General features: G+C 39.7%; 1 protein-coding gene across 1 annotated transcript in view; it reads left to right on the plus strand.

The window, feature by feature from the left end:
* kibra (WW and C2 domain containing protein kibra) overlaps window positions 1–21,691 on the plus strand; it is a 113,860-nt gene that overhangs the window by 16,837 nt on the left and 75,332 nt on the right. Inside the window, exon 2 of the mRNA XM_034980499.2 lies at window positions 6,756–6,865. Within this exon, the coding sequence (XP_034836390.1) occupies window positions 6,756–6,865 (110 nt within the window). The remainder of the gene's footprint in view (window positions 1–6,755; window positions 6,866–21,691) is intronic.

Genomic DNA, 21,691 nt, shown 5'->3' on the forward strand with positions numbered 1-21,691 from the left:
TCAAAGAGTTCCCACGGGATTTTTAAAAACCTATTTCCACGCGAAAGTAGTCGCGGGCATCAGCTAGTAAAAATATAAAGAAAGGAAAGCAGAGTTCAAAAGTAATCCACTGAATTCACATCAATTTGGTAATTTCCTGCCTAACCACAGAAATTTGGATAAAGTTATTAAATGCTGCAGTTTATATCTTGGACATAAACTAAATCACATAATTGGCAGAATCAATAAGAAAGCGAATTGCTTAATGGAATTAAACGTTTTCCTTTATCAACTTACTTTAAATCTGTAATTTAACTGTTTCGCATCAAAACTTTCATTTGCATCTCAAACGAATGAGAGGAAGTATAATGTCATTTATGCTGCATAACCCTTTCCATGCAACGGTAGGTAGTGTTTGCTTTAATGGTTAGAGATGGACCATTTCACAGATAGCATGTGAAAAATCACATGACAAGTCTTTTCATATGGAACACTAGATGACCCGCCACGCCTTCGCTCGGATGGAATTTAGAAAATCGAGGCGGGGATTGAATTTCCAGAAATCCTGAAACACGTATTTCTTTATTTGTGACCGAAAACCGAAATGCCAATTTTCATGGAAATAACTCGAAAAATTACGGAATTACATAGAAACTTTCATCCCCTATTCAACCCCCTTGATAGTAGAATTTTTAAAAATCGTGAAATACATAATATGTATTTTTTATTTTTAACCGAACGATTAAATACCAATTTTCATCGATGTAACTTCAAAAATAATGGACTTTCATCCAAACTTCCATCTCCCATTTAACCCACTTAGGGGTGGAATTTCGAAAATCCTTTCTTAGTAGAAATCTACTCCATACAAAGAATACACCCTCAAAATTTCATGTCTCTAGGACCAGCGGCTTAGGCTGTGCGTTTGATATATGTATTATAAGACAGTCAGTCAGTTAGGACTTTGAATTTTATATAGGTATAAAGAAGATTTGCTACCTTACTTTTAACGCGCTTTTTTCACGCGGACGGTAATCGACCTGATCTAAGACTCTAAAAAGCGCGCAAGCGAGAACAGTCACATATAAAGTGAAAAACATTGTATCAAACAATCGTTTGTTACGCTTCACGGAAAGATAAATCGCACTTACAACCATATAAGTGCGAAAATTTACTTTACGTGAAAACCAACCTGCGTTTTTTCTGCGCTATTGGTCGTGATCATCATTACAAGTTAAAACGAATGAAGCAAGCGATTGTAACATCACTTTCCGAGAAAAATCGCGTGTTAGATCACTGTGAAGAAAAATAATAATTTCACCAAATGAAAATTATTTAAAAGTAGCAATAGTGTCCATCGCTAAATCACTAGTCTTTCAAAATATGCCCCTCTTGGCTGTTCAGTCATTAGTGTATGATGGAGTGTGGACATGCGTGAGTGTGTGCGTAGAGGCTTGCATGTGTGGGATTAGGGATTCCGTGACACGGGTCACCGTTTCCAAGAACGCGCCTGGTCTTGATGTCCCGCTGACAGGACTGGTTTTGCCGTTCCACCACGACACGGCAACATTGTAAACCATTTCCGTCCCCCTCGCACTTGCACGCTTTGTTATTCCTCGCTCTTTCTCCGTGGAATGGATGCGCATACGCACGCGCCCTCTATCCCGTCGGTCCGATAAGAACGATCTGTAATATAATGGACGCTGTATTCGGTAGCCGTACGGAAGGAGTTACGAATTTCCATTGAACATTTGCCGTGGTGGCTATTGTAAAACTTTCGAATGGAAACTGTAAGTTATTTCGGGTTAGGTTTATATTATTACCTTTTACCTACTTAGTTTTTTTAGTTAACAACTTTTTAAATCAAGATTCTCTGATGATGATCATTTTACTAACAGAAAACCGAAAACTTATTAGATGAAGATAATTACAGTAAGCGGCTTTAGAGTGACATTTCGGCTTTGTAGAGTGCTGTCTCTGTCACTGATACCTATATGACGTTTTGTCGGTCTCAACGACCACGACAATGCTCTACAAATCTGCTACCTCCTTCTAAAGGTCGATGTACATTACTTTCTGCCGCGTACTCTTAGTACCTACCTACATAGCTAGATATGGTTTAACAAAATGCGTTAATCTTTACGAAGGAGTTAGATGAATCTTAACATGACATTGTTTGGACTATCATGTCTCTTATTGACTTTTCTTGGTAGGACTTAACATCATTCATGACTCCAAAACATATTCATAACCGTATTTCGAGTTAGACCTAGACGTTTTGTTACACTGTGCCCAATATTAAATGTGACAAACTAGTAACCAATGAGAACTTAGCAGGAACTACGAGTATTTGATAAGTAGAAATAACTAGGGTATCAGCTACCGTATAAACTTATAAACAAAACCGTTATAGTATTTCATCATTGGATAACTGATGCACGTTATAGTTCGGTTGAGTCGAGTCGAGACTTTAACATCGAGCACCGGCGCCCGTCAACCACGCCCTACGCCCGCTGTGAGCTCCCGGGCACCCGGCTAGTGGTGGGACTAGTCGATAGTCTATTAAATTTACTCGACTCGACTAGAAACCTTTCTTTTCGTTTGGAGGAAATCCTCATGGATGCCTCAGGCATGCCCGACTCCATTCGGGATATTGCTCAACGGCCTACGAACTAAAAACCTCCCCTCATCATAATATTATGTACAGTACGCGGCCGAAAGTGATGAACATCGGCTTTTAGAATGAGATTTCATCGTTGTAGAGCTTTGTCTCTGTCACTCATACCCATATGACGCTTTGTCGGTCTTAACGACCGAGACAGTACTGGCTCTACAAATCTGCTGTCTCCTTCTATAGATCGATGTTCATCACTTTTGGCCGCGTACTGTAGGTGGAATGTCTCAAATAAAGAAAGTGCTTAATTTGGATTTCAAAAGTTAATTTAAATGTTAAAAAGTTTCTAAATTGAGGACACAAAATCTTTGATTATGGGGCGGTTGAAATATTATATTATATTAATCAAATATTTCCACTTTTTTTAAGTAATAGTTTTGTCTGCTTTAATATACAGGTTCAACTGAAACGAAGTCAGTATGAAACTTTTGTAAAGTTTTTTCTTTGGACAAAAAAGAAAAAACAAGCTGGAAGAAATCTCTGTTTAGAGATAAGCATTTCCGATGTAACTTAATTTATTATTACTTTGTAACTACAATTTTTGGTACATGAATAATAAAAATAAATAAATAAATAAATAAATAAACTATGTTACATACATTAGATTCAATATGTGTACTACATGAATAATAACTTCCCGCGTGTGTGGTAATAGTGACATAAATATGTCTGAGACCGGTTTAGCTGTTAGTTTTTCATCTGATTAGGTATTATTTCGAAGCATAATAAAGTTTGTGTTTAAATATCATTTATTGTTATAATGAAATTACATATTCGAATCCAATTATTTATGACTTCTGTAGCTGTTTTAATATTTAGCACCTAATTATGAAAATCGTCACTAATTTAATGATTTATTTATTTCAAGTTACATATATGCTTAAGAAGTTATACCTATTTATAAAATAACAATTAAACACATGCTTATCTGTTGGTAATACATAGCTCTACATGATCTTGATAATATATTGTGAGTTGTGACACAAATAAATAATGTACTGGAAATGGTCCACAAAGAATTCATGTCCACTATCATGCGAAGGAAGCTCGCTTTATTGGACATTAATTAAGAGAAGCCTAATTCTCATTTCCAAGATTAGTTTTGGAAGAAAGGATTGAAGGCAAAAAGGGCTCCAGGTCGCCAAAGACGCAAATGGTTGGACGATATAAGAGGATGGACAGGGCTAAGTTACCCAAAGTTAAAAGAGGCGACGTTAAATAGAGAAGCTTTTCGCATGATGACCTCCAAACTTCGTTTCGAAGAAGGCACGCGATGATGATGATGACACATGGCTTATTACGTAACTAGCAGATGCTGTGACTTCGTCTGCGTTGATTTAAATCTTCAAAAATCCCGTAGGAACTCTTTGATTTTCCAAGATAAAAACTAGCCTACGTCACTCTCCAGGTCTTCAACTATTGGCGGCGGATTGAAAGACAAACAAACAAACACACTTGCGCATTTATAATATGGGTAGTGATGTAAGTAGATACAACAAAACAACGAAAATATTAATCGCCGACTACAGAAAAGGCCGACCTGTACATCACTATAGCATCCCAGCTATCATTAATTGCTGTTGCCATTATCTGCACCTAGCTAAACCACATACTTGCGGCTAGAGAACGCCCTTTAATTTTATCGCTGTGCCTTCAGCTTTCTATACCAGAAATTGCCTATTTGTTTTAGCTGCATAAAGAGTTTTATGACCTGCAGATTTTATCAAAGCCCCGACCGAGCCTTAGGCACAGTGTCCAATGGCAAGTTGTCTTGCAGTAGTTCCTGACAATGTTTGACGTTTTGACGACCTCCCTGACGCAGTGGTAAGCGCTGTGGTCTTATTAGTGGAAGGTCCCTGGTTCGATTTCTAGCAGGGATTTGGAATTTTATAATTTCTAAATTTCTGGTCTGGTCTGGTGGGAGGCCTCGGCCGTGGCTAGTTACCACCCTACCGGCAAAGCCGTGCCGCCAAGCCATTTAGCGTTCCGGTACGATGTCGTGTATGGGCTTAATAAAAACTGCCATACTTCTTCCAGGTTAGCCCGCTCCCACCTTAGACTGCATCGTCACTTACCATCAGGTGAGATTGCAGTCAAGGGCTAACGTGTATCTGAATAAAATAAAATAAAGTTTAGCATGCAAAACTTGCAGAACTTCATCATCATCATGATCAACCCATCGCCGCGGCCGGCTCGCTGCAGAGTGCAGATCACGGGTCTCCTGTCAGAATGGCGTTTGGCCATAATCTACCACGCTTGCCTTGATTAGGAGACTTCGCACATTTGAGAACATTTGGAGAATGAATACATGCAGGTTTCCTCACGATGCTTAAAAGTATTAAGTTGCTTAAAACGCAAATAACTCCGAAAAATTAAAAGGTGCGTGTCCGGCCCGAGCCCCTGATCTCTCGTAATATTTAATTACCTACTTCAAAACAATATTTTGCAAATCGGTCCAGAAACCTCACAAAAATCGGTGTACATACATTTAAAAAAAACGGGCCGAATTGAGAACCACCTCCTTTTTGGAAGTCCGTTAAAAACCACTTAAAACGCACATAACTCCGAAAAGTTAGAGGTGCTTACCCGGGATCGAACCCCCGACCTCCGATTAGAAGGCGGACGTCTCAACCACTAGGCTATCACAGCTTCATGTACTGCACAAATCTTCTTAATCACACTCAACTTACGTTTCACTCCAATACCGGGTCATCCTCAGATGTAGACACTACAATGCATGTGCAACTGAGGATGCTCTCTCTTTTCCGCAAAGTAGCGCTTATAACCTGTACAATTTTCACGCGTATTACTTCTATCCAACATTTTAATCTACACTAATATTATAAAGAGGTAAAGTTTGTAAGTTTTTTTGTAGGAAGTAATCTCTTTAATTAGTGAACCGATTTTGAAAATGCTTCCAAGCTATATTTTTCCCTAATTGACAATGGCTATATTTTATTTTCTAAAAATTAGAGATCCCTTCGAAAATTGTAACAAGCTACCCGTGCGAAGCCGGGGCGGTTCGCTGGTGTAAGTAAGTTAAACAAACCAGATAAAAAATGATCTCAGACTAACTTACAAATTGACTTCCCGAGATGTTTGTTACATAAGTATCTAACCAGTGAAAATTATCCAACCGAAACTCGAAATAATGGGCCCACTTATTTTAATTTAATCATAGTAAGAGGAGCACTTTTAATAGTTTCGCCCCAAGATTTCGTGGGAAATATCAAAATCACGCTTGATCTATGGGAAAAGTTTTTGTGTTGTTACAATTATTATTATAGGAATATGCTCTTAATTAGTTGACTCTGAATACCTCAATTTAAATATATAAAAGCAAGTGCGTTTTAAGCAATCAAGTATCACTTGCTCTAACGGTGAAGGAAAACATCGTGAGGAAACCTGCATGCTTGAGAGTTCTTCATGATGTTCTTAAAGCTGTGTGAAGAATGCCAATCCGCACTTGGCCAGCATGGTAGATTGTGGCCAACCCCATCGCATTCTGAGAGGAGGCCCGTGCTCAATAGTGAGCCGATGGGTTGAACATTATATATACACATACCTATAGTAAAAGTCGTATCTACCCACAAAAAACCGGCCAAGTACGAGTCAGACTCGCGCACCGAGGGTTCCGTACTCGAGTATTTTTTTCGACATTTTGCACGATAAATCAAAAACTATTATGCACAAAAATAAATAAAAATCTGTTTAAGAATGTACAGGTAAAGCCCTATCATTTATGATACTCCACTTGGATCTCCTTCTAAAGGTCGATGTACATTACTTTCGGCCGCGTACTGTACTTACATTTCTTAAAAGAATATTAGCCATGTTAAATGACTAATATTCCCCTTTCCTCTCCAACTAAGTGTCAGGTTTGTGCTAGGAGTAGGTACGACAATAGTGCAACGGGCGAGATTTGAACTGTCGACCTTTCGGTTTTCAGTCCACTCCTTTACCGGTTGAGCTATTGAGGCTCAATTTTCGTCCATCCAAAAAAAAGTGTTGCATAAAATCCGAGCTAAATCGACAAGGACAAAACGAGTATCATTTCAATTGAACGATTCTCAGTATTGACAAGAAATAATCATTGTTTCAGATACACAAAGCCCCAAACGTTCGCGGACTGCATCGGCAATGAGCTGCCGCTGGGCTGGGAGGAGGCCTACGATCCGCAGATCGGACCGTATTATATCAATCATGTCAATCGTGAGTAACATTTTTATTAGCACCTCCTGAATCGCGGCCTAGAAGTTAAGTTCTATTTTTTTACACATTTACCTTCATCTTCTAAATATATAAAAGGAAAAGGTGACTTACTGACTGACTGATCTACCAACGCACAGCTCAAACTACTGGACGGATCGGGCTGAAATTTGGCATGCAGATAGCTACTATGGCGTAGGCTTGCGCTAAGAAAGGATTTTCGAAAATTCAACCCCTAAGGGGGTGAAATAGGGGTTTGAAATTTGTGTAGTCCACAAACCAAGTCCATAAGCTAGTTGATTTATATGCGATTACTAAGCTTTTGCGTTGTAAGTTATTATGACTACCTATTCTATATTGTGAGGTTTCTGGTAGTGTCGAATTCCTTCAGATAAATGAGGAGCATACGAGTTACGACCTCTATAGATCGGGCCGTATTATATCAATCATATCAATCGTGAGTAACATTTTTATTAGCACCTCCTGAATCTCCCATCCGCGATGTTCCCACTAGATTACAACATGGGGTTATTCAAGGGGCGGACCAACAAATTCCTAAAAGGCCGGCAACGCATCGGTAGTTCCTCTGGTGCTGCAAATGTTCATGGGCGGCGGTAATCACTTAACATTAGGTGACCCGCCTGCTCGTTTGATCGCTATCTCTATTTAAAAAAAAAGTGGAAAAGTGACTGGTACGAGAGGACTACAGTGTACGTGGAGTGGCCTATCGACTGTCGATGCTGACTTTAACCTTGGTGAGCGCATGAATTAATAACAGATTTTGACGTACGATCTATAAATGATACAAAAATAAATAATTCTCATATGAATTATGACGGCTGGTTTTGTTGTTTTTGATTGGGTGAACTGCGTCTTTTCGGCGTTTATTAAAGGTTAATACCCATTATAAAGAATCGCAATAAATCAACAATATACGTAGTTAGGTACGATTTGGATTTTAGAACGTACCGCGATCTCTACATATACCTTAATTTTAAAATATTAACAATTTTACAACTATCTTGGTAAAAACAATCTATACAGCTCTATACCTGCAGCTGTCATAATTAGTACCTACTTATCTCTTAATTTGCAAAAAGCGGTTAATTAGTGTAAAAAGTAGTTTATGGGTTGGGGCCATTATCCGAAGGGTGAAGGCAAAGGTGGAAGTTGCTGGAAGAGGCCTATGTGTTGAGAGGATACGCTGATAGCTAAAAGGACTAAACAAATTCTATATAAAGAGTAAAACTCTAGATAAATATTTAAAAAACTATCAGCAATAGAGCCTTAATAATAATAGATAATAATCTGAAGGGAGGCAACTAGCAACGGAACCCTATTAACTAAGCTTCCGCTTTCCGTCTGTCTGTTAGCGGGCTGTATTTCTTAGGTAGAGAGTGGAAATTTTCACAGTGTGTGCGTATTTGTATTACAACAAATAATGAAAAATCCCAAAATGGCCGCCATGCAAATTAAAAACATGAAAAAAAAACACAGTGTTATATCTTTTACGGTAGTACGGAACCCTTCGTGTACGAGCCCGATTTGCACTTAACCGGTTTTGTCTGTTCAAACCTTTAATCTCTGAGCTATCGGGGCTGGTTTCCAGCTAGACTTAAGCGCGTAAATCAATCCGTTCAATAATTCATATGGAATAACTAAAGCGCAGGTCCTTCAAGAGCCCCCCGCGTCGGGCATCCTTCACCCGGCGTGCTGAATTATCCACGAGACATAAATAAGCCTCGTTACACCCATACCCATACAACGTTGACGAAACACCCACTATGTAGGATCGTGACATGAATTTTACCAAGATTCCCATTTTTTTAGGGCTCTCTACCCGAAGGTTGCCAAGGACCCTATTACTAAGCGTCCGCTATCCGTCCGTCCGTCTGTCTGCCTGTCAGCGGGCATCTTGAATCCGCTACAACCCCATACCCATACAACGTTGACGAAACACCCACTATGTAGGATCGTGACATGAATTTCACCAAGATTCCCATATTTTTTTAGGGCTCTCTACCCGAAGGTTGCCAAGAACCCTATTACTAAGCGTCCGCTATCCGTCCGTCCGTCTGTCTGTCTGTCAGCGGGCATCTTGAATCCGCTACAACCCCATACCCATACAACGTTGACGAAACACCCACTATGTAGGATCGTGACATGAATTTCACCAAGATTCCCATATTTTTTTAGGGCTCTCTACCCGAAGGTTGCCAAGAACCCTATTACTAAGCGTCCGCTATCCGTCCGTCCGTCTGTCTGTCTGTCTGACAGCGGGCATCTTGAATCCGCTACAACCCCATACCCATACAACGTTGACGAAACACCCACTATGTAGGATCGTGACGTGAATTTCACCAAGATTCCCGTTTTTTTAGGGTTCTATACCCGAAGGGTGCCAAGGACCCTACTACTAAGCAAGCGTCCGCTATCCGTCCGTCCGTCTGCCTGTCTGTCAGCGGGCATCTTGAATCCGCTACAACCCCATACCCATACAACGTTGACGAAACACCCACTATGTAGGATCGTGACGTGAATTTCACCAAGATTCCCGTTTTTTTAGGGCTCTGTACCCGAAGGGTCCCAAGGACCCTATTACTAAGCGTCCGCTGTCCGTCCGTCTGTAGGTATGTCTGTCAGCGGACTGTATAGAGTGTATTTCCGCTACAACAACAAATAATAAAAGCTTCAAAATGTCCGTAATGACATAATATCTATTTAAGTAATCTGTAAAAAATTGTAATCCTATTTGGCCTTATTTTCAGTCTGTTATTATGTAAAATTATATTGTATATATCGCTGTTGATTGCAAAAAACGAATAAAATAAAATAAAATAAAATAAAATAAAATAATTATCATCATAGACGACGCGACGGCAGAGAAGCTTTAGACGTTGGGGTTCAATGGGCAGAGTTCGAGAAAGTGTTAGACGTTGGGGTCCCAAGATGCTAGAATGGCAATACCACACCCGAAACTGCAACGTTGGAAGACTCCTCCCCCACTGGATAGGTGGACAGATGACATCAAATCGAGTCGCAGGGAGTCGCTAGATTCAGGCGGCGCAAGACCGTGGCGTGTGGAAGTCCCTGTTAGAGACCTACGTCCAGCAGTTGACGTTTATCGGTGAATAATGATAATGCAGTGTTTGAATGCCTCTATAATTTGCAAGTCAATGGCGATTCGCAACGGAATCGGCAAAGCAGAATATCATACATCATCATGAACTGTTTGAGCTGTCTTACTGTACCGTAGGGTCCTTATGTACATTTCCTTCAGATTTCCTTCTATTACACTTCTGTGGAAACTGGTTCTTGATAAGGGTATGTGTTAACTGCACACCTTATCATTAGCTGGGAAGGATAAATAATTCAAATCAAAGGTCCAGTGAAGGTTATGTGATTTAGTTACCTATTCCGTATGAATTATGGATCGGATAGATTTACGCGTTTGCGTCCAGCCAGAAACCAGCCTTTAAAGTCTCAATAGATCAAAGATTAAAGGTTTGACACCATCAAGCGATACGGTTCTGCAACGCCGGGCATACGCGATCAAGTTTACTCGTCAAGTTTGCAACGGACTTGAGTCTTGAAGCTGCGTCCAGTAAACTTGAAGGTGTATAGTATGGCTATCAAGTTACTGGACGCCCCTTCATGTCCGCTGCAAACTTGACGGTGAACTTGATCGTTAGATGGCGATGGGCGGGGTAGGCCCATAAACTCGAATCCCTACCCATAATATTATAAATGCGAAAGTGTGTTTGTTTGTTGGTTTATTGGTTTGTTAGTTTGTTCTTTAATCACGTTGCAACGGAGCAACGGATCGACGTGATTTTTCATGGGTATAGTTAAGTGTTATGGTTAAGGGTTTTTTTTTTTTTTTTAATTGTGTGTCCTCTATTCTTTCCTCCGACATGATGGTCGGAGACTTTTGATAGTTGACATGGCTTTTTTTTTTTTTTTTTTGCCTTGCTCTGTTGGACGAGAATGAGCTAAGGTTAAGGGTTAAGACCTTGAGAGTGACTTAGGCTACTTTTTGTCCCGGAAAAACATAGAGTTCCCACGTGATTTTTAAAAACCTAAATCCACGCGAACGAAGCCGTGGGCATCAGCTAGTAACCGATAAACGTTTGGGGTCCCAACGTAAAGCCTATGTCCATCTGTAGACAACTATTGAAAGGGAGAAAGATAGAAAAAATCTTTTATTTTATTTCGTAAGTTGTACCACACATCACTTTATACCAAGGGTTGGTTATCCTGGCGCTGCCTTCACTTGAGTGTTGGTTACTTCGGTAGCTTGCAGTTTACTGATATATACCTATATATACTTATCTATAATATAAAAATGAATCACTAAATGTGTTGGTCATCGCAAATCTCGAGAACAGCTGAACAGATTTCGCTAATTCTTTTTTTATAATATTCCATGAAGTACGAGGATGGTTCTTACGGAGAGAAAAATTTAAAAAAATTTAATCGGCTGTTAGGCGGTACGAAGTTCGCCAGGGCAGCTAGTCTCATCTTCTTCTTCTTCCTTACCTTATCCCACGCTACGTGGGGTCGGCACAACATGTCTTCTTCTTCCACTCATTCCTGTCATTCGTTAACGTATTATCCACTTCTTTTTCACGCATATCCTCTTTCACGCAATCCATCCACCTTTTCTTTGGTCGTCCTCTCCTCTTTTTTCCTTCCACATGCATACTTAACATTCTTCTAGTGAGATGGCTTTCTTCCCTCCGCATTATATGCCCATACCATGCCAGCCTATTACCCCTCATCTTTTCAGCAGCTAGTCTCATATAAAACTTTTTGAATTTTATAAACAACACGTATTCTAAAAAATCCCAAGTCACGTTTGTGAAATTTTCGACAGGTTTTATTGCATACAACGATAGTCGTATATATCGCAAAGTGACAGGTGCTTTGTATGTGAAATATAGCGTGCTTATATGTTGTATATGTGAGACCGCATAATATCGTTACCGGTTATGTAATAACAATTATGACAGTACTTTCGAATGCTTTTTCCGTTCTATATTTTACTGTTTGTTATCGAAATGGCCGTGAGTGTAACTTTTAAAGTTAACTAGCGACCCGCCCCGGCTTCGCATGGGTACCATTGACTCATCTGAGATGTACAAGGAACCAAAAGCTTAATCCATGCTTCCATACTATACTACTATATTGTAAATACCAAAGTGTGTCAGTCTGCCTGTCTGTCTGTCCGTCTGTCCGTTTGTAGCTTTTCACGGCCCATCCGTTCAACCGATTTTGACGAAATTTGGTATAAAGATAGCTTGCAAGGACATAGGCTACTTTTTATCCCCGAAAATCAAAGAGTTCCCACGGGGTTTTTAAAATCCTAAATCCACGCGGACGAAGTCGCTGGCATCATCTAGTTTTCTTTAATCCGCTGAAAAAAAATAATTTGTATTTTACAACATGCCCCATGCGATACCGCTTACCCTCCCGTTTGCTAAACATTAGGTTTTGACGACCTCCCTGGCGCAGTGGTAAGCGCTGTGGTCTTATTAGTGGGAGGTCCCGGGTTCGATTCCTGGCAGGGATTTGGAATTTTATAATTTCTAAATTTCTGGAGGCCTCGGCCGTGGCTGGCACCCTACCGGCAAAGCTGTGCCGCCAAGCGATTTAGCGTTCCGGTACGATGCCGTGTAGAAACCAAAGGTGTTTGGGTTTAATAAAAACTGCCATACTCCTTCCAGGTTAGCTCGCTCCCACCTTAGACTGCATCGTCACTTACCACGTGAGATTGCAGTCAAGGGCTAACTTGTATCTGAATTTAAAAAAAAAAAAGATGCAGGTAAGGCCAGCCACCAGGCAAGCAATACGCAGCACCACCACGCAGCACCACAGAAATCCCAAAACACACTCAAGTCTCAACGCACGTTTCGCCCGGCACCGAAGCACTCTCAGTAAATGTAGACAAAGCAGTGCAAAGTCCCGCAAATTGCTATTGCGCTGGAACCATGTCTCATTAACATCGAAATGACGTCATTTTGACGTCAGCCGAAATAAAAATATACCATCAGCTCGAAACTTCAGTCTTGTGCTGATGTCACTAAAATGGCGGCCACGCGCATTAGCAATTTGCGGGACTTAGTCTCACAGCTAAGCCGCGGACGGGCGGACGGACGGACAGACAGACACGGCGGAACTACCTATAAGGGTTCCTTGTTTATTACGGAATCCAAAAATATACCCAAGCACCAAATAAGAAACACAATGAGGGAATAAAAATCATTAGAAAGCTAACAAGAACCTCCCGCTGATATGTTAGGTGGTCGTTAAAAACACAGAAAATGGCGGAAAAGCCTCCCAAGTTCATAAATAATGCATAGGAATGCGCGTGCGTTTCGTGCGAAACGCTCTGTTCCTACCACCGTTATCTGCAGGGTTGCCAACTGCCTTAGGTCTAACTAGCTGATGCCCGCGACTTCGTCCGCGTGGAATTAGGTTTTTAAAAAATCCCGTGGAAACTCTTTGATTTTCCGGGATAAAAAGTAGCCTATGTCACTCTCCAGGTCTTTATCTATACCCATGCAAAAAATAACGTCAATCCGTTGCACCGTTGCGACGTGATTGAGGGACAAACCAACAAACCAACAAACTAACATACTTTCGCATTTATAATAAGGGTACTGATGGTTAGCACGTTCGAATGTGCCGGTAAAGTCCTGGGTTCGATGGGTCAAAAATAGGTGTTGGGTTTTCTATACAGAAATTCAAAGTTAAATTCAAAATAGCCTCATTAGCTCAACGGGTAAAGGAGTGGACTGAAAACCGAAAGGTCGGCCGGCGGTTCAAACCCCTCCCGTTGCACTATTGTCGACGCTTAGTTGGAGAGGAAAGGGGAATATTCCAGGTTAGACCGCTTCCATCAGACTGCATCAACACTTACCACCAGATGATATTGCAGTCAAGGGCTAAAATAAAAAAAAAGATGCGAATGCTCGAACTCGCGCAAATAAGTCACACGACATTGACTCAGCAATAACTATTATTATGAGAACATTCAAAATGACGGACAAGAAAAAAGCAACTAAAGTCCGGAAACACGTACAAGGTGTTGATTTTATTCCGTAGATTTACGTAACAAAAATGCCGATGGAGTAACGGGACCTGCCTGCCTTGAGGAGGTCCGGGTCAGTGTTTTTACTATTATTACACCAGTATGAAGGCGTAATAGAATTTGCAAATCGAGCTTCTTAGGGGTTCCGTACCTCAAAAGGAAAAACGGAACCCTTATAGGATCACTTTGTTGTCTGTCTGTCTGTCTGTCGGTCTGTCAAGAAACTTACAGGGTACTCCCCGTTGACATAGAATCATGAAATTTGGCAGGTAGGTAGATCTTATATCAGGCATTAGGGGAAAAATCTGAAAACCGTTAATTTGTGGTCACATCACACAAAAAAATTAAGTTGTGGTCATGAACTAAAATTAGTATTTTCAACATTTGAAGTAAGATATCTATATCAAGTGGGTTATCCGTGGATTATCGTATGAAAGGGTTTTATCTGTGGATTCTAAAACAGATTTTTATTTATTTTTAAACATCATAGTTTTTGAATTATCGTGCAAAATGTCGAAAAAATAGGACCTTTGGACGGAACCCTCGTTGCGCGAGCCCGACTCGCACTTGGCCGGTTTGATCGAGCCACGCGAGGTCTCCGAGGGTGAGTTCTATAGAGCGCACTCTGACTTTGCTTAGAATTAAGACAGAGCTATATCGCTGTTTAGGTGTCAGTTAATTATAGACGAAGGTAACCGGGAGGTATTTTAATTAATGTGACTAAAAATAAAATGGGTATGTGTACTTAATTAAAAAACTATCTTCTCATCGAAAAAAGTGTTTTAATTCTATACCAAAAAACCTTCGTGGAAAATTGTAGACAAGTACAAATAAAAGTCAATTCACTTTACCCATAGGTACATACCTCATGCATCAATATGACTTGAACGGACCATCTATTCCAGTGGCAATAAAAAACTCCACTTACGGAATGATACTTGCATTCCTGGCCCATTCTGCCGCCGCGTGACATCCAAAGTGCGCGCTCCATCTCTTACACCAAGAGATAGCCGAAGAAATTGCCTAAAGAGTTCTCAGATTTGTCATTGGTAGGAAACTAGGAACGGCATTCTGAAACTGGTAAATTATTCTGACGATTCAAAAGCTAAGACTATTCAAATCTTTCAAACTCAAACTCAAAGGTTGCCTGGTGGTAGTAAGGTTAAAGTTAAGGTATTATTTTTAGTTTCTTTGTTTTCGTCTTGGTTATTTCATGTTTTGTATGCAATAAAGTTTTCTATCTATCATCTATCAAAGCATATTCAAATTTGGTACCATTGTACACTTTTGCTTGTCAGTTTTGTGGAGTTGGTAAGATAATAATGTATTATAGGGATAAAATTACGTAAACTTAAAACTGAAGCTACGAGAGTCCCAAACGGGCCCCGGTCTGAGAAGAAACCCACAAAAAACTCGGATATTCTTTATAATATTATCACCACTCCACGATATCACTTAAACTTATTAGAATTAAAAAAACTGCTTATTTATCAAGCTTTCTTATCATTTAAATCATCATCATCATCATTAACCGATAGACGTCCACTGCTGGATATAGGTCTCTTGTAGGGACTTCCACACGCCATGGTATTGCGCCGCCTGAATCCAGTGGCTCCCTGCAACTCGTCTGATGTCGTCCGTCCACCTACTGATGGGTCTTCCAACGCTGCGTCTTCCGGTGCGAGGTCGCCATTCCAACACCTTGAGACCCCAACGTCTATCGGTTTTACGAAATATATGCCCCGCCCATTGCCACTTCAGCTTCGCAACCGCCAAACTGATTATTTAAATAATCCTTTGCATTGTCTTTTACTAATCTATACTTTAACTAATTACTAACGAAACTTTCCTGCACCTCGATTGCGGGAAACCTACATCAATCTTAATTGTTCTGATTGGCTGAATTTGTGCGATTCTTGTTGCAACAATGCATTGTAGCCAATAGTGAGCGAGCGTCAACCAATCAGAGGTGATTGCGATCGTGACATTGTAGCTGTCATTCTCCCGCAATTGCGCAGCTGTATTCAAAACCTACGCAGTTTGTCGGTACGCTCTTGCACTATATCAGTTATTATGCTCAATTCTCAACGCAAGGCCGGGGACGGGGCTAACTGATTGCTACTCAAATCAGATTAGAGACAATGCCAATTGAATACCATCGTAAGCGAAATGGTCTCCTGGTACAATCGAAATGCAATACTGATACACGCGACAGGTTGAGATGGCTATCGTGTTTTTTTATCCATACTTCCATACTCCATACTAATATTATAATTGCGAAAGTGTGTCTGTCTGTCTGTCTGCCAGCCTTTCACAGCCCATCCGGTCAACCAATTTTGACAAAATTTGGTACAGCGATAGCTTGCATCCCGTTGAAGGACATAGGCATATTTTTATCCCGGATAAATCAAAGAATTCCCGCGGGGTATCCACGCGGGTGAAGTCGCCAAACCAACCAATTCACCATCTAATTTCAGCAACAAAAAAAAAAAAGTAGAAAAAAAACGTGTTGTCATGAAGATGCTTAATTAAGCTGACCATAATACCTACAAGCAACAACATTAAAATGAATCACCTTATTCTAATGCTAAAGTATTTAATCCGCCGAGCCGAACTTCCGTTACTCGCTAATGAATGCATGTTGACTCATCACCATGATGGTTGGCGATGCAAATTAATTATTTATTGCAAAATTAAATGTCACTTCACTGGAAGGTTTCCATGTCGATATTTTGCCAATGGGTTTCAGTACGAGTTAAACACTACTTTTTTCGGTAAATTACCCACTGCGCAGGTACAAGGTTGGAGGCCTTTTGACGTGACACTAATAAAGTACCAGGAGAGCATACACTCTACTTTTCACTTCGATTGCGAGGTGGTGTGGAGGTGAGGACTGTGGGTGACCCTTCACCTCTTTCTTCTAGTCATTACGTATGTTCTAGTCATACATCGGTAAATCACCCACTGCGCATGTTATACATCACCTTTTTCTAAGTTAGCTCGTATCTATGTTAGACTGCATAATCACTTACCACCTAATGAGAGAACTAGAAAAAACTTACTAAGTACAAAACGATATCAACAGTTACAAATCCTGTATTATAATTAAGAATATCATTACAAAATTATTCAATTTCGAATTCAAAATATCGAAACGTGTTACTAAAGCACGACTTACCTAATTAACCATTCTAAAAGAATATTTTCCTATTCATAAAACCAAACGATAAATCTAGGATCGAAGTTAAACCTAACGCGATGTGAATAATAAATATTTTCACAATGAATAGATTAAAGATATTTAAAATTTATATTGGTATCAGAGAGGACAAGCTAGTAATAAATATCTATATTAATATAGTTTATCATTGAGTGAATTGTATACAATTATAAACGGGCTAGATGATGCCCGTAATTTAGTGCGCGTGAATTAAGGTTTTTCAAAAATCCTGTGGGAATTCATTAATTTTCAGGTCCTGTACGTAATACAGTAGAAACTCAATTATCCGGCCCTCAGTTATACGGATTCGCGATTATCCGGACTACCAACCGAAAATTGTTCAGCCAAGTGCGAATCAGAACCGCGCACCGAGGGTTCCATACTCGGGTATTTTTTCCGCCATTTTGTACGAAAAATCAAAAACTATTATGCATAAAAATAAATAAAAATCTGTTTCAGAATGTACAGGTGAAGACCTGTCATATGATACCCCACTTGATATAGTTATCTTACTTTGAAAATTGAAAATACTATTATAGTGAACTACATAATATGCACAAAACCCGCTTTTCTTCATACATTCGATTATCCGAATCCCTAACGACAACAATTAGTCCGGTTAATCGAGTTTCCACTGTAATTATATACATGGAAAAAATCGCGTCGATACGTTGCTCCGTTGCATTTGATTGCGATTGAAGGACAAAACGATAAACAACTAACTCTTCAAAACGGCTATGCAGTTTGGTGAGACATATAAAAACTAAAATGTATTTGTACAGATAGTTGGACGATAATAAGGGGATGGGCAGGGCTTAGTTACCCGAAGTCAAAAGCGGCCGCTTTAGATGGAGAAGATTTTGCTGAAGTATGAGCATGAAAGCTGTCAAAAATTAAAACGTTTCGAATAGACGGTCTATATAGCATTTACGTAAATCTCTTCAAAGTACATTATAAAGCTTTTATTAGAAAATGCTACCGACCACACACAGAGAACAATTGTAAAAGATTTAAGTTCTGTAGATATTACTTACCCTAAAAAACAGATGATAGCCTAGTGATTAAGACGTCGGCCTCTTATACATGGGGTTCGGGGCTCGATTCCGGGCACATACTCTAACTTTTCGGACTTATGTGCGTTCAAATAAATTAAATATCACTTTAACCAATAATAAGCTCACTGGCTATAACTATGAAGGTAATAAATAGTTGAAAATAGCTTGGTAATGATAGACCCCAATCTATAGGTAAATATAAAATTCGAAGTCTTGACTGACTGACTTGAATCTTATAATATATCAATCTCCAGCCTAAACTGCTGTTCCTAGAGCCATGGAATTTGGAGGATCTGTTCTTATTCCACCCTTAAGGGGGGCAAATATATTATGGAAGTTTGTATGAAAGTCTGTCATTTTTAAAGTTATTTCCATAAAAATTGATATTTGGGCTTTCGGTTACAAAGGAAAAAATACGTAGGTAAAAGTTCCGCCCGAGCGAAGCTGTCTAGCTAGGGTCTGCTAGTTTACTATACCAAGTATAATTAAAATTACTATACCTTGCTATTGCAAGGAAATTTTACTGATCTTAATAATGTGATACGTTTACTATAAGCTCAAAGAAATTCCCAGGCTCAAAGAAAATGAAAAAAATATGATATAAGTACCCAACTCCAATGAGGCTTGTCCAATCAATTTTGAGTTTATCGTTATGCACCGTGAACATTCCTTGTTCGGAATCACGTAAAATAAAACCTAGGATGCAACCGCATAAATATGCAAGGGAACCAAGAAAATATCTAGATTCTAAGGCAGTGGTCCGACCGCCGACGATGAACGAGAAACGAGTGGAACTAGAAACTTAAACGAGTTATCGATCAGCGGGAAGCGAGTGTGTGGTTATAAGCGAGTGTGCAAGTGCGACGAGCGATTACTCGCGCCATTCGTCCTGTCCTGTGCAAACATGCGCGCACGTTACACGTGTTCAAGCGAGCGAGCATCGTTCAACGAATATCGCTGAGCGAATTTATTTTTGAAAGCGGCAAAACTAGTAAAGCGAGTCGTCGCCGGCAGTGTGAACAGTCAGAGAGCAACTTTTGATATATGCATCTCTTTCGTTTACACGGAATGTACATTTATTGTGCGTTTCTTGAGAGAGAAAATCGCCGAAAGTTAGTCGTTTTCTCGCCGGCGGGACCACTGCCTAAAGTGGTATGAGATTTTTTTTTTTTAAATATAAATATGCTCCATTCTGAAGGTGAAAGATGAAGGATCACAGAGTTCTCAGTTAGGAATGATATTCTGAACCAGTTGCAATGGTAGAATCACTTGACGATTCAAATCGTACTGGAACGCTAAATCGCTTGACGGCACAGCGTTGCTGTTATGCTGGTAACTAGCCCCAGCCGAAGCGTCCCGTCAGACCAGACCAGAGAAAATTTAGAAATCATAAAATTTCAATTATTTTTCCCTACCGAGAATAGAACTCGGGACCTACCACAAATAAGACCATAGCGCTCACCACTGCTCTAGGGCAGTTGTTAAAAAGTATCAATCAAGTCTTATTTCCAAGTCTGTTAAAAAGCTAGGAGGGCGCAAGTACATAAATATTGCAAGCAGAAAATAGGTATGGGATGGGATGGGGGAGATCGCATAGCTTGATAACAGTTCTGGAGGCAGTAAACTAAGTAGGTATGCAAACTGGTGGAGGCATTAACAACAATTTACGTTCACATACTTGTACTTGCCACAATTGAACATGTATTTTAGGGTTCCTTGCAATTTTTAATTTTATTCTAATCCTAATCCTTGATTTAATTTAATTTAAAACAACTTTATTGTTACTATCCTTGTGAATCCTTAGTATATATCTCTACATAGTATAAAATAAAGTCGCTTCCCACTGTCTGTATGTATAAACGCGTAGATCTTTTAAACTACGCAACGGATTTTAATGCGGTTTTCACCAATAGATAGAGTGATTCAAGAGGAAGGTTTATAGGTATAGTTTAATATTGGTTCGTGTTAATTTGTTGAAATATGACGATATTTGAACAAAATGTCGGAAGAATCACTCCTCACTGTCACCACATTAGTATCTACATTGCAACCCATGCAAAGCCGGGGCGGGTCGCTAGTAATATTATAAATGTGAAAGTATGGATGTTTGGATGTTTGTTACTCCATTAAGCATAAACTACTGGACGGATTTGACTGAAATTTGGAATGGAGATAGATTATATCCTGGAGAGTGACATAGGCTACTTTTTATCCCGGAAAATCAAATAGTTCCCGCGGGATTTTGGAACATGTTAATCCACGCGGACGAAGTCGCGGGCATCAGCTAGTTTTATATAAAAGGACAATCAACAGGCCGGACAAATCATAAACTTAAAACTACACAAAAAGAAAGAAAAACATAAATTAATGCTATTTTGTAGACTCACTTAGTGATTGCCACAGCTTGCAAAAAGAAACTAGATAGAAGGGAAAAAAATGAAAAAGGAAATGGGGACAAGAGGTGCTAAGTTAGATCTAGTAAGCTGTCGTGTAAATTTTTAGACGACTGCCCAAAAAAGAGTGTAAAGTTGCCAGGATGAACCCTAATAATATGTGAGTTTCTTTATTCCACCATTACTTCTAAATGAACAGATTTTTACGTATGAGGAATCGTTAGAATCCTAAAACGAGGTAGTTTTGCTTGTGTAGCCAATAGTGAGAGGTGTATCAATTGATAGTGATCGTCACATTCTAGCTGCCAAACTTCGGTGTTGACGGAACACAGGGCACTAAAGCTCGACTCGCGCTTGCCAGGATTTTATTTTACAATATGGAGAACTTTAAAGTTTATTAAGTCAGGTGCTAATTTACATACATATCGCCCGATGAAGAAATTGAATTTCAATTCGCTTTGCCAATATAAATGTCAAATAGCGCCCGTGTTTCGTCCTCATACGAATCTACAATAATTAATGGCGATTGCCTGACTAATGCAAATTCCTATCTAGAAAAACCGTCTAGAACTCAAGATTAACATGATTATACATGCTGTTTACCTAATAGATACATGTGTATAGTAATAGCGTAGCAAATTGCTTCGACATCAAAAGTGCTATAAATATAAGACAGAAAACTTTAGGTAGTCTATTACCACTAATATTTGTGGTAGATCCCTCATCCCGGGTTTGATTCTCGGCAGGGAAAATTTGGAATTTTGTGATTTCTAAATTTTCTCTGGTCTGGTCTGATGGGAGTACCAGCCTAACGGCAACGCTGTGCCGTCAACTGGTAATGTGTGGCTTTAAAAAATAAACGTTTTTCTTCTTCTTCTATTAGTATTTAGGAATCAGGGTGACAGTGCATTTTGTAATTATAAAGGAAATTCTCTTCGACACGGCAGTGTTCCCAACCAAATTACAACATGGGGGTGTTCAAGGGGCGGATCAACAAATTTCTGAAAGGCCGGCAACGCATTGGCAGTTCTGGTGCTGCAAATGTTCATGGGCTTCATGGGTAATCAC

This window comes from Maniola hyperantus, chromosome 22 (genome assembly GCF_902806685.2).
Source record: "Maniola hyperantus chromosome 22, iAphHyp1.2, whole genome shotgun sequence".
NCBI classification, from domain to species: domain Eukaryota; kingdom Metazoa; phylum Arthropoda; class Insecta; order Lepidoptera; family Nymphalidae; genus Maniola; species Maniola hyperantus.